This window comes from Gadus chalcogrammus, chromosome 14 (genome assembly GCF_026213295.1).
Source record: "Gadus chalcogrammus isolate NIFS_2021 chromosome 14, NIFS_Gcha_1.0, whole genome shotgun sequence".
Classification (NCBI taxonomy): Eukaryota; Metazoa; Chordata; class Actinopteri; order Gadiformes; family Gadidae; genus Gadus; species Gadus chalcogrammus.
Window position 1 is genome coordinate 14,867,956 of NC_079425.1, and position 14,373 is coordinate 14,882,328.

At 44.8% G+C, this 14,373-nt stretch overlaps 1 protein-coding gene across 1 annotated transcript in view; it reads right to left on the reverse strand.

Annotated features, from left to right (window-relative positions):
* The window catches only part of LOC130403339 (ephrin type-A receptor 6-like), a 63,082-nt gene that overhangs the window by 22,884 nt on the left and 25,825 nt on the right, over nucleotides 1–14,373 (reverse strand). Inside the window, exons 7-8 of the mRNA XM_056607651.1 lie at nucleotides 3,932–4,087; nucleotides 2,878–3,222 (exon numbers count right to left, since the gene is read on the reverse strand). Coding sequence (XP_056463626.1) covers nucleotides 2,878–3,222; nucleotides 3,932–4,087 — 501 coding nt within the window. The remainder of the gene's footprint in view (nucleotides 1–2,877; nucleotides 3,223–3,931; nucleotides 4,088–14,373) is intronic.

Here is a 14,373-nt window from a genome sequence, read left to right on the forward strand (position 1 = left end):
TCTGTGCTGGAATACGGATGGCGTGGTCACACTAGCAAAGCGTTCTAGACTTTAGTATGCAAATGAGCTCGGGCACGGGGCGCAGCCCTAGTGTGAGTGGCCCCTTAGTGTGGGGGGGTTTCACCGCAGGCAGGACGGCTCTGGAACGATGGGTAAGACAGAGACACTAGAGTTTGTGGCTTTCACATTTCCTGACAAATACCCTGCCATCAGAAGGCATAAACCTCTTCATTATCCTTAGCCTCACTCTCACCACTAGCCAGCCAAACCCAACACCCAACACCCAAGCATAATAACAATTACTCTAAATCGAACCACTCATTATGACCCTTACTCATACCCTACACCCAAACCCTGATGATAACTATTCAGTTCATTGTGCAAGTCATTGTAAGTCCAGTCCCAGACAGACTTGATTGTCTGAACTTAAGGACCCTCTGCTCGTTACTCTGTCTGGTTCTCTCTGTTCAAGGTCTGAACCTGAGCTCCAGATAAACTTTTATATCATAGAATTGGTTATATAATAACTGGTTCCTGTTTGTTCATACATCTATCATACCTCAGCCAATCACAATGTTACTCTCTCTCTTAACAAATTGCCCATGGGAATTAAATAAATAAGTCAAATAAATGGACGGATTGTCTAAGATGTTGTTTTAAATAGAACGAGAGAGACCAAGATCACACAGATAATAATACAAGTTATTGTGGTAAGTAAATAGTTGGAGGAGTAGACTTTGTAGTGTACACATCCCAGCAACCAACTGCCTAACTGCCTTTCAGACTTTGGCAGACACATTTCTCATTAGAGAGAAAGACAAACACATCATATGGCTCAAAATCCTGGACTTCCTGCTGCCCTCAGGCATTGTCCACACGATGCCAGGTTCAAACGCCATATTTCCTCTCAAAAATGTCTTTGCATTCAAGCGTTTCAACAGCGTTTACCAAGAGCTATTTCAGTTTGAGTCACCTGTAATAAGGATGTTCAGACCAGTTTAGCTGTCCAGCGAATTCGGAATCACATCACATTATATGCAAGACAAAGCAGTTTAATCCATCCACATCTAACCAAACTAATGACCAGTACTTAGTCCCATATTAAGTCAGATCCTGTATTTAGTCAGATCCCATATTTAGTCATATCCCCGGTGGTGACATATCTGTAACTGAATGACTAATAACGTAGCAGTCAGGCCTGGGGTTCATCAACACAAACACGCCTACACCCACGCCACATTATTGATAATTTTGTTTTGATGCAGGTATTCTCCCCAACTTTCCTCCATGAGCCAAATTGTCAGAAATAATGGATCCTTGCAGTTTCTTATTTATAACTACATAAGCTCCCCTGCACACTGATCCCTCCATTAATAATTCACTTCCTCAAGCCTGCCTGTCAATGGACTGGACTTTCAGACACAGTGTGGAGACAGAGAACCCCAGGTCTGACCTCACGGTGACCCCAGGTCAACTGAGTGCTCAATAGGCCAGATCGATGGTAGCAGCAGCAACTCTCTCTCTCTCTCTCTCGTTCTCGCTCTCTCTCTCTCTCTCTTTCATTTTAAAACTGCCAAGCCAGTTCGGTCGCGACTTTGCACGCCTGGCTATTTCACTGTCTTGCCTGTGTAAAACCGAGGTCTGTCTCTCTCTCTCTCTCTCTGTCTCTATCTGCCTTTCCTTTCCCCTCACCCTCTCTCTATACCTCTCTCTTTTCCCCCCCTCCTTCCATCTTCAACCCTATCTCCCTATCTCTGTTTCTCTCTTGTTTTCTTTATCTCTGTTCATTTTTTTCATTTTTTTCTTCACCAACACACACACAAAAGAAACACAAAAGAGACACGCATAGTACACACACACAGACACATGCATTCAATCAAACACACACAATCACTCCCACTCACACACACTCACAGACTAGCACAATAAAAGTCGAGCATCAGCAATATTCTTTAATTATTAAAATATAATGCTTTGAAAGTGGAGAGAGAGAGAGAGAGAGAGAGAGAGAGAGAGAGAGAGAGAGAGAGAGAGAGAGAGAGAGAGACCAGCGCTAAGACCAGGGAATCTACCTGCAGGGAACACTTTCCTCTGCTTGACTCATTAATGTCTGAACTACAAAGTATCACGGCCAACAAGCTGACATCATCGCTCTGCTAATGACCGTACTTCCTGTTTCCTGTTATAGATATCTGAGATCTGAAGATGATCAAGTGAGACTTTAAAGCCACAATAACATGCCATTCACTTTGACATTCACTTTGAGATAATATGTTACAAATGCGTGCTGACCTTACTTGAGTATCTAAATCTCGTTTAGCAAGTTAGCAGATAATCTGTTGAAACTCTCGTCGAATATGCTAGAAAAACAACAACCTCAGAGATAAATCTCCTCCTGTCTGAGTGAAACGACCATGACAGAGAGATTCCATTCTAAATAAATGGCTGCCATTTAGAGGCGTGAGGAGTGCATGAACAAACACTAGCGCTCAGCTACCTCACAGCAGAGAGACACGGCCAGGAGCACCCTGACAAATAACAACATTTACACCAGGAAAGTGGCACTCAACACTGACCTTTACAGAGGGGAACCACAGAGAGGGAGAGGGAGAGAGGGAGAGAGGGAGAGAGAGAGAGAGAGAGAGAGAGAGAGAGAGAGAGAGAGAGAGAGAGAGAGAGAGAGAGAGAGAGAGAGAGAGAGAGAGAGAGAGAGAAGGGAGAGAAGGGAGGTTGATGCAGCTAGAGAGAGGGAGGAACAGAGAACTGGAACTGGAAAGAGACAGAGGAAGTGAGAGAGAGGGAGTGGGAGAGGGATAGATCGGGAGACAGACTGAGGAACAGAGGAAGAGGTCGATACATTGAGAGAGAGCTTCTTACCTGATTGGTGCGTCGTCACTGTGATGTTGGCCAACGAGCGCGCCACCACGGCGAGACTGGACACACCGTTCACTGCCTCCACGTGGAAGGTGTAGTTGCCGTGCAGCGCGAAGTCTAGCACCGCCACCGACGTGACTGTGAGCCCCAGCGGCCGAGGGATGAAGCGCAGGTCTGCTTCACATGGCTCGCACGGTGCCCCATCGCCGTGGTTACCTTTGCAGCGCTGGCACAGGACATTGTAGGAAAGATCCTTCCTTCCGCCCGCGTCGCTGGGCGCCGCCCACTGCAGGAAGAGTGCTGTGTCGTTGATGAAGGAGACCAGGTTCCTCGGGGCGGATGGGGGCCCTGGGGGGGAAAAGCCTTGAGGTTGAAGGACATTACCGGTCTGTTGTTGGAACCAACGGAACCGTTTCATATTTCAGAAGTACATCGGCTGCCAAGATCATGTGCTAAAATTGCTTCATTGTACCAATTGTGCTAAGGCTATTAAGCCTTCCCAAAATCCCATTTATTGCTCTGTGGAGTTCCCGGCTTACCCTTGCTTTAGCAGCTTTAAGGTTAAAACAGTGTTTCCCAGACATTATACAATCATATTTTCTATTGTAAATATTTGTTTTATATCTTAACTTTTGTTCCATATCCTGTCGTTTTTATGGGATAATTTTTGTATTTTGTATACCTGCCCCAATGCGCCATAATAAGTTCATTGTGTGTGAAAGCGCACCTGGCAATAAAGCTCTTTCTGATTTTCATTCATATTTTGATAGCAGGATATCTTAGCTTCTCTGAGGGCTGAAAAGCACTCAGAGATGCCAGGAGATTTAACAGCAAACAGAGAAATATCTCAACACAATCACAAAAAGATGGATGAAAACAATACTGAACAATTCGGGGAGTGTAGGGAATACACAAAAAACACAAAATAAATCACTTGAGGTCTTTGCACAAAAGAGCAGGACATGTATTCACATATGGCTACAGTCAGGTGTTGGGCGGGATGATACGAGCGCTAGCTGACAGACAGACAGGCGAGGTCAGGGCGTCTGGTACTGACTGGAGCAGGGGGAGCTGGGAGGGTCCTTGGCAGCTCGGTAGAAGCCCTTGTCACAGTGACAGACGCTGGCCGCCTGGTCGTGGCTGGAGCTGTGTGGAGGGCACTGGGAGCACTTGATGTTGCTTGCATACGCTTTGTAGAAGCCTGGTTCACACGCTGTGGCACAGACAGACAGACAGACAGACAGACAGACAGACAGACAGACAGACAGACAGACAGACAGACAGACAGACAGACAGACAGACAGACAGACAGACAGACAGACAGACAGACAGACAGACAGACAGACAGACAGACAGACAGACAGACAGACAGACAGACAGACAGACAGACAGACACAGACAGACAGGGTTAGAGAGAGTGATGTGTGGGCTACAGCCAACAGTCTGTACGTCTTGTTCCCTTTCTTTCTGTCTCTCTATTTCGCGTTTAATTCAAATAATTTTCTTGGAATATGAAAACATTTTCAAATTTGAATAAGATATTTGGTCTTTCTCTCTCTCTCTCCCTCCTTGCCTCTCTCTTCATCCGTCTATCTCTCATTCTTTCCTTTCTCTTTTTACGTAACTCTCTTATTGGCCATATATATCCTTCATTTTCTCCCAGTTCTTTCCCTCTCTCTCTCTCCACACCGGTATGTTTTCTTTCTGACTCTATCATCGCTATAGGACAACGTTTGTATTACACACAAGTAGAACCCACTGCTCTTCTAATAAGGAGAACCTTTTGACGCAAACACCATCCCCACCTCCGCGACCACCTCCTCCACCTCCACTACCACCGTCACCACCACCACCACAACCTCAAGCACCACTGCTATAACTTCCACCACCACCACCACCATCACTACCACCTCCGCTAACTCCTCGACCATTGCTACCACCTCTAGCCCAACTTCACTACTGCTCCACCTCCACCATCACTACCTCCAGCCCCACCACTACCACCACCACCACCACCACCACCACCACCTCCAGCCCCACCACCACCACCACCACCTCCACCACCACTACCTCCAGCCCGACCACCACCACCACCACCACCACCTCTACTCCCACCTCCACCACCACTACCTCCAACCCCATCTCCACCACCACTACCATCTCCACCTCCTCCACCACCCTGCTACCATCCCCATCTCCACCACCCTGCTACCATCCCCATCTCCACCACCACTACCATCCCCATCTCCACCACCACCGCTACCATCCCCACCTCCTCCACCACCACTACCATCCCCACCTCCACCACCACCACTACCATCCCCATCTCCACCACCGCTACCATCCCCATCTCCACCACCACCGCTACCATCCCCATCTCCACCACCACCGCTACCATCCCCATCTCCTCCACCCTGCTACCATCCCCATCTCCTCCACCACCACTACCATCCCCATCTCCACCACTACCATCCCCACCTCCTCCACCACCACTACCATCCCCATCTCCACCACCACCACCATCCCCATCTCCACCGCTACCATCCCCATCCCCATCTCCACCACCACCACCATCCCCATCTCCACCACCACCCTGCTACCATCCCCATCTCCACCACAAGATTGTAAGGCCAGAAGCACTTTCTACAGCAGCCGTCGTACACAAGGCCATTCCGAGTGCTTTTCACTTGCAAGAATAACTTCTTAAAGACATCAAAAGGACAAGCATTAAAGAGATTAAAAGATAATATTTAAAGATAAGTATAAAATAGAAAATGGAGAATGATATACCAGTGCAGACTGGTATATCGACGGCACTGGTATAAAGCCCCAGTGCATTGTAGTAAATCAGTGGTATTGAATGCTAGATTATATATCTGTATATCTGTACACAAATCAACAGATCCATAGTTAGGCACAGATATTCAAGACATAATTATTATATTTAGTTTTGCATTGCCACTTTCTTTGAACCTCATTGATTTCAGTTGATTTGTTTTAGCCTTAATTTGTCAATGTTTTTTTTTTTTTTTGTTGATTCCAGCAAGACTAGCTGACAACAATGTTTTCAGCTAATGGGTTCCTTTAGTATCAAAGAAATAAAGATATGCAGTATATGTGAATTGACACAAGGTACAATGCAGATAAAAACAAAACGTTACAAATACAGGCGTAATATGTCCCATATATACAGCTACTGTAGAAATCCACTATGCAGATATCCAGGTGCAGATTTATAAGTCATGATGTATATTGCTAGATAATTGTACAATGGGAATATACTGGTTTGTATATGTTTTTTTACATGTATATGTATGAGTATAAGCTGAGCTATACATACTGTATAGATCCCTATCCAGCTATGGTGGAATCTGCTCTCACCAGTAAAGTTTTCCTATGTTGGTAGTTCTGAAGAAGAGACCATTTAGCTGCACTGGTATAAGGGAAGCAAATAACATTCTCGTTTTAATTTAATGGGCTAACATTTTTTATGTGACCACATTTTCTGCTCTCCCTCTGGGTTTAAATGGGTGCTGTTGGGACTTCCTGCTTTCTGCAGGTAAACAAGCATGTCATTAACATAAAAATAAAGCATTATGAAAATGCAATTTACAGCGGCCTCGCGCCTTAAATATACTCCTGGTATGTGATGCTAACCTGAGCGTTTAATACCCAGCATCTCCCTCACACACACACACCCACAACCCCCCCCCCCTCCCTCCCCCCACACAAACAAACACACAAACAGGTACACGGATACTTAATCTCACACACAAGCAAACATGCATGCACGCAAATACCAAACACACACACACACACACACACACACACACACACACATGTTAGCATGCATGCGGACACACACACACACACACACACACACACACACACACACACACACACACACACACACACACACACACACACACACACACACACACACACACACACACACACACACACACACACACAGATAAGCAAGCACACAAACAAAAATGGATTATCGTATATATGGCGGCATAAACACAAACACACACATGCATGCACGCACGCACACACAACCTGACACTCCTGACACAACCTCAAGCATGCATTCTAAGACACATACACACAAACAACCCCAAAAATTCTACACACACACACACACACATACACACACACACACACACACACACACACACACAAGAATCCTCTGAAGCTGAACTGTCATTAGAACCATAAACAATAGCCCTTCAGAAGAAAACTCTTGCCTCTCCTGATTCTGGCCTTTGTGATCGGTTGCTGATTGTCAACAGTCGTGATTATTGCGCCTGATATATGCAGAGAATCCTGAGGGTGCTTGGAGCTATGTGTGGAAGACCATGTTCACTGTTTTGCTCCAACGACAGACTTGACAATTTCAACCTGAATGGAACAGTCATGATGCTGTCATATAATGCCAAGACAGTGTGTGAACATGCATGCAGATGATGAGTCTCAATTCACTGCAAGTCTCTTTGGACATAACTGCTACATATAGTCTGCAAAATCGCTCATAAATATCAAGTAAAAATAAATAACCAGCAGGTTGATACCAAGCACAACAGAACAAAGTAGTCTAAACTAAAGATAAATTAAAGATAACAACCCAATGCCAATTGTGTTGAGTTTCCTAAAGAAGAGAACACAAACAGAGACACAAAACAGATCAGCAGTGACCCCTCTTCCCATGAGGATCTCCTGTGTGGTTGGGCTCTGGGTGAATCCAGCCTGGACGTTCCTACCTGCTGAAGGCCACCAGCCTAGGTGAATGTGCAGCTCCAGCTGCTGCCTGCGCTACTGCGAACGCGCAGGAAAAAGCAATTAGACCTGCGAAGACCATCCTATTTTCTACCAAGAGATGATGCAGAGATATATGCATGCACACAAACTTTTCCGGACACACACACACACACACACACACACACACACACACACACACACACACACACACACACACACACACACACACACACACACACACACACACACACACACACGCACACACAGACTAGCCAGATGAACGAACACACACACTATCTGCGTGTGCGTGCGCACACACACACACACATACAATATTTCCCAACACACTAGCAAACACACTATCCCACATGCGCACACAGGCATGAAGTATACTGAGTCCACACACTATCCTTAACACACACACACGCACACGCACACACACACACACACACACACACACACACACACACACACACACACACAAACAAGCAATATCCTAGCCAAACATACAAACCCAAACTATACTGAGCAAACATATTATCCAAGCACACACAAACATACTTCACAAAGACACCATCCCAGACACACAAACACACACTTTCCAAAACACACTAATCCAAACACACGTACACAATCTATTCCACCAATGGTAACACACATGCAAACACACACACAAATGGAAGAACACTAAAAATACCACACACACACACAAACACAAACACACACTGTTGGACACTGCAACCTAATTTATTCTGTATATATAGTTTCTCTTTTTTTCAGAACTGTGTCCTTATTCAGCAATACAGACCTTGTACAACCCCAAACACACCAACTGTAGGACAAACACTAACACCAATACATGGTTGGATTTATACACAAACATTGATGCTTGATTTGATTAATATGTCAAAGGACCAAACTTTGAATGTAAATGATCCTGTAAATATAAAGAAAACAGGACAATCTTTTAGAATGTGAGAACTAAGAAATCGACACATTGTGTCTTTACATCTTATCAACTCCTCATCAATCAATAAGCTGGTTCAATCATCTTCTGGTTGTTTGATGGCCTACCTACCTAATGTGAGCTCTGCTCAGGCCTCGAGGAAATCTAAGAAGCACCCGATGCAACGTCCGACACCTAATGTAATTAACATATGCTACCATTCTGTAAAGCCTGTGGTTGAGTTATGATAGGAAGCAGATAAAATAAGATTAATTTATTGAGTCCAATTGGGAAATTCATACCATCTTTTATTAAACTGTGATTGTTTTTAAGTAACATTGCGATTGTATTTTAGTCCCATAGTGCGTAATGTCTCCATACACAAAATTTGCGATTTCAAGTTCGCTCCAGTGTTATTTGTTGAACAAACCCTCTGCTCCTACCTTCCCTGTTCTCTCCAACCCTGTCCAGATTTAACATGACATTTCTATTTGTTAACCTAGATTCCTGTAGCCTAAAAATTTGCATCTACAACAATTGAATGTGTTTCGAGGACATTCTAAAAAAACTTGCAACGTTTCCTTGTGGCAGACAACAATAACGGAGAAACAACTTTGTGCGTTCTTGGGTTTTTTCATTTTGCTTTTGTGTTCCTACAAATTAGAAAAATAACTACATTTCCACCATTGGTTTACTAAATAATTTACATGTGTGTTTTGTGAGTGAACACAAGCAATTGCTTGCTCTGAGTGCTTTCCCCTCCTGATTGCACCATGTCTAAATGAGACTCATTTTAATCTAGGAAAAGTTCAAGAATCGATGGCTGAATATGTTTATAATTTCCCGTTTTCAGCGAGAGGGTACATTCAACCCACAATGCATTGTTTTTTTTGTTCACTATGTATAGCTGGGTCGGATCACGTTTACACCTTAAGCGAACTGAGCCAAAGTTCACTTGGAAGCGGAGCGAGCACCTCATTAGCAGTTAGTTTGGTGGGCATCAGAATTCAAGCAAGTGTAAACCCCCTCAAATGAAGCGTACTACCGCGGAGAAGCCTCCAGAGTTCTAGAAAGTGTACACCCCCCCCCCCAAATGAACTATACTATCGGGGAGAACCCTCCAGAGTTCTAGAAAGTGCAACCCCCCCCAAAATGAACCGTACCTTCGGGGAGAACCTTCCAGAGTTCTAAGAAGTGAACACCACCGCCCCAAATACACCTTAAACAAACCGAGCCAGAGTTCATATGGAAGCGGAGCGAGAACCTCATTATAGGTTTGTTTGGTGGGCATCAGAGTTCTAGTAAGGGTAAACCTGCCTTCAGAGTTCTACAAAGGAACTGTACTATCGGGGAGAACCATCCTGAATTCGCTTCAGGACGCTTCAGGTGTGAAAGAAACCGCAGTTTGATAGTGATAGAGTTTAAGTTACATTTGGATAGAGCTTATGCTAAATCAAGATAGGGTATAAGTTACATTGTGATAATTTGTGATAATATTTTTGCTACATTGTGATTGAGTTTGAGTTACATGGGGATTTGGTTTTAGTAACATTGTGATTGTCAATCAATTGATGATGATAATGACAGTTACAAGGTTTTCATGGATGACGGATGAAATAATTTTAGTCTTGGTCCTCTTAGAAATGAAGAAGACGGACATCAATGTAGCTGATGTGGATGAAGACGAAGAAAAAGATAACGTTGATGAGGTTAACGAGAATGTTGATAATGATGAAGGTGACTAGACCACCCCATTGTGGTCCCTTAAGACCTCTTTCCTCAGTGAGGTCTTGTGGTTTGGGGGTCGGTTTTTATTCAATGAGCTGGCCTTCCCTTGGCTGTCTGGGAATCTGGGTGTTTTGGATGTGAGTCAGCAGATTGCCGTTCAAAGTTATTGAATCGCCAATCACTCGTGACCCGCAACACATTGAAATTTTGCTGGTAAAGGGGGGATCTCTCCAAAGGCCCGGACACACCAATCCGACTGCCGATCGTCGGCAGAAAAGGCAGTCGGACAGTTCAGTCGGCTCCTGTGTCCGGTCAAGTGTGAAGAACACTCCTGACCGACTACCGACTTCAGTGCGTTGTCAGAACTCGGGCTTCAGTAAGTGGGTGAAATCATGGATACAACAGCGAATTTAACTTGTTGTGTTTCAATTGTGATTAATCACAATGATCAATAAAAAATCATATAAATCATATTGGCCTCATGTATCATTATCGCTGCAAAATCTGCACACTAGCGTCATAGATGCTCCACCAAACAGATTTGTCAGACTGAATGATTTGGTCATGGCTGATTCGACATGTGGAATCGGCGGAATAGAACACAGACGTGATGTCCAGAACACAGACGGCTTTGACGACGGCCAATCGCACAGAACACAGCAAAAAGACTCATGTCACCGATCTCACCAGACTGTCCGACGTCCGATAATCTGGTTGGTGTGCCTGCGCCGTAAAAATCGGGGTCTATGGCCTGGGAACAGATGAGCAGGAGGTATGTTTACCTAGCTCTACAGGCTTTGATATGCAGATGAGGAGGAGGGGGGAGGGGGGGGGGGTAGTGGCAGTCAGTAGGAGAATGGCTGGCTGGCCGCACGAAATGGGCTGAGCTTTGGGCTGAGGTGAGCACTGTCCCCAGGGACAGAGCAGAATGAGGGTTCATGTACAAAGGAAGGCTAACAGCCTATTGATTCTCCTTCTCTCTCTGAATGGCTTTGGATTGAATTGAGGGAGTAGAGAGAGATCGAGAGTGTATTTCTCCTTCACACTTAATCCTAACATGAGCTGTCGACAACAAAGGTCAGAGATGATCAAACAGGGATGCTGAGAGGGGAGAGAAGAGAGGGAAGGAGGGAAGAGAGCAGGGAAGTCGAGGAGAAAAATAGTGGAGTAGAATAGAGAGGGGAGGCTGGAGGAGAGGACGAGACTGCAAGGGAAAACATTTCTGTTGAATGTTTACTCTTTCAAATCACAATTTGTCACAAACACTGTTTGTGCCAACCCAAACAGCGCCAGCGATACTAGCTACGATGTATAAAGAAGATAAATGCACTCATAAATCCCAAGCTAAATCAGGGCCATTTTCTGTGTCGTTATTTTGTGCACCTGGATTTTTTCCATTCTTTTCACCCACAGTTCGTCTTCATCCTTCCAGTGTATGTTTTCCTGGATACCAATGCTGTTGAGCAACAGTCAGAGAGAAAGAGACATCTATATTAGTGTGCTACGAACGGACGTGCAGCAAATAGTATCAGAGTACGCCTCTGCCTTATCTAGGTCATGATATAACCAGCCCCCTCTCTCTCTGTGTTGTCCTCTTGTGGCTGGTGCCAAATGAAAGGAGTGGAATAATAAAGTGTTCAATAGAGATGTCAAAACAGTCTGGCAGCCTCGCATCCGTGTGAGATACGCCGCTTGATGTCCAATGGCGCTTTTGTTTAGGGAGACGGAACAGAGGGAGCCGGCTGCGTCAGTACAGAGCCGTATCGTCATTCAGGAGCATTGGGGCTTTCCCTCTCTCTATTGCTCTCTCTCTCTTGCTCTCTCTCTCTCTGTCTCTCTCTCTATCTCTCACCCTCTCATCTCTCTCTTTTCTCTCTCTCTCTCTCTCTCTCTCTCTCTCTCTCTCTCTCTCTCTCTCTCTCTCTCTCTCTCTCTCTCTCTCTCTCTCTCATCCTCTCTCTCTCTGGCTGTCTCTCTCTTCCCCTCCTCCCCTCCTCTCTCTCCCTCCATCACTCGCTCCTCTAGCTGTCTCTCAGACTGCTTTGATCACAGCACCCTTTGAAGCAGTGTTCCAAAACGAAAGCGAGGAGAAAGCAGAAGTCACCCAAAGTTCATGCCCAAAACTTGCCGCAAGTGCTTGCGAGCCCACGTCATCGGCATGACAACATGCGTCGTGGTAGCGGCAGAGACAGAAGACATAGATTGGATGCCAAAATATATTCACGGGAAGCCAATACACACATACAATACCCAAGCTTTAGCAGCTGGGGACTTCTTATCTGCGGTGCTACGCACAATGTCTGTGTAATATATATTATTCTCTAAATCGCTCTCTTGAGTGGTACCTCAATTATTGTGCTTAAGTGGGTAATGGAGTTTTCAGTTGTGGTTACCATGTGTGTGATTACCTGTTACCGTGTAAATAAAGTCTATACAAGTTTGAGTAGTACATGCTTGAGACTCAAATAGAGAAACACACAAAAACACACACACACACACACACACACACACACACACACACACACACACACACACACACACACACACACACACACACACACACACACACACACACACACACACACACTGATAGACACACACATTTACAAACCACACAGGCATATGCACATACACACACACACACACACACACACACACACACACACACACACACACACACACACACACACACACACACACACACACACACACACACACACACACACACACACACACACACTCACATATGCATATACAAAAACAGGTGCGTTTACAAAGGCCCTTTATCAACAACATTGCAGTCTTTCAGCAAAAGATCAGCATGTATAGATGGAGTAACGTTGAGTGCTGTATGAGGGTTGAAGCAAAGCCTGGCTCAATTTAGATCCAGCCTTAATTCCACAAACAAGTCTGGCCTCTGGATATGAGGCAGGAGGTTAGAGGCTTAATAAAAAGCAAAACCATTAGCTGTGAAGCTAACAAATGGAGGGCATTAGCCAGATAGCCCCACAGTCTGTTAGTGCAGCTAATGGGAAACCAGGCCAAAGTCTATGTGGAGCATCTTCACCCGTTCTCCAACGCCTTCTTCATTCATCAGACAGAAAACAGGATCCCATTTAAAACAGCTAGCTACCACCAATACCAGCAGAGGAAATGCAGATAAGCATTTAAAAATAAAGGAAACAAAGTATAATTTCATCAGGGTTATTGTGAGAATTTTACTTGAGCGTTTTTAATGTCGCAATGAGACCTCCAGCATGAAAAATGTATGTAGATAAGAGCCGACTTGTGTTTTTCCCATCTCTTTCCCATCAGTTTCCTTAAAGGTGACCCACGGAGATACATCATGAGCGAACCTACCTCTAATGAGTTGTACTTTCTCTTTTACTTGTTTTAAATAGAACTCTTCTAGCCTTTCTAGCTAATCTTTTAGCCTTAAAATCCTGAATATCTTCCAAACCTCTTATTGTATGAGTATTGTATTATGTTTTATACTCTAGAGATAACTTTCCCTCTCTGAACTACTTTAATAGAGTCCACCAACGCAGGTTCAAACTGACCAGTGTGACTAAAAGGGGCGATGATTCACAAATGTCAGATCTCTTTCTTGGAAGAGGAGGTCCATGACTGAATAGCAACTCTCTTAAGATGGCAGAACTGGGGAGGAGAGGGATGAGAGAGCAGGCAGGAAGAGGTGAAAGAGTGAGGAAAGAAATAGAGGAGAGAGGAAAGAGATGAAGACATCAGTAGAGGGAGAAGAAGGGGGGAGAGAATCTGAAGAGAGGGAGGATGAGGAGACAGAATAAATGAGAAGAGAGAAGGCAGGAGGAGATGCAGGATGGAAGTCAGTAAAATAGGAGACCCAGGAGAGAGATGATGAACACATCGACAAAGACTGACACGGAAGAGGGGGGAAACGGTGGAGAAGAGGCAGGAAATGAAAGAGGTGCAGGAGAGAATATAAAAAAAGATGAGAGAGGAAAGAGATGAAGACATCAATCGCGATGGAAAGAAGGAGAATGGGAAGGGGGGGAGAGAACATCCTGAAGAGGAGGAAGAGACAG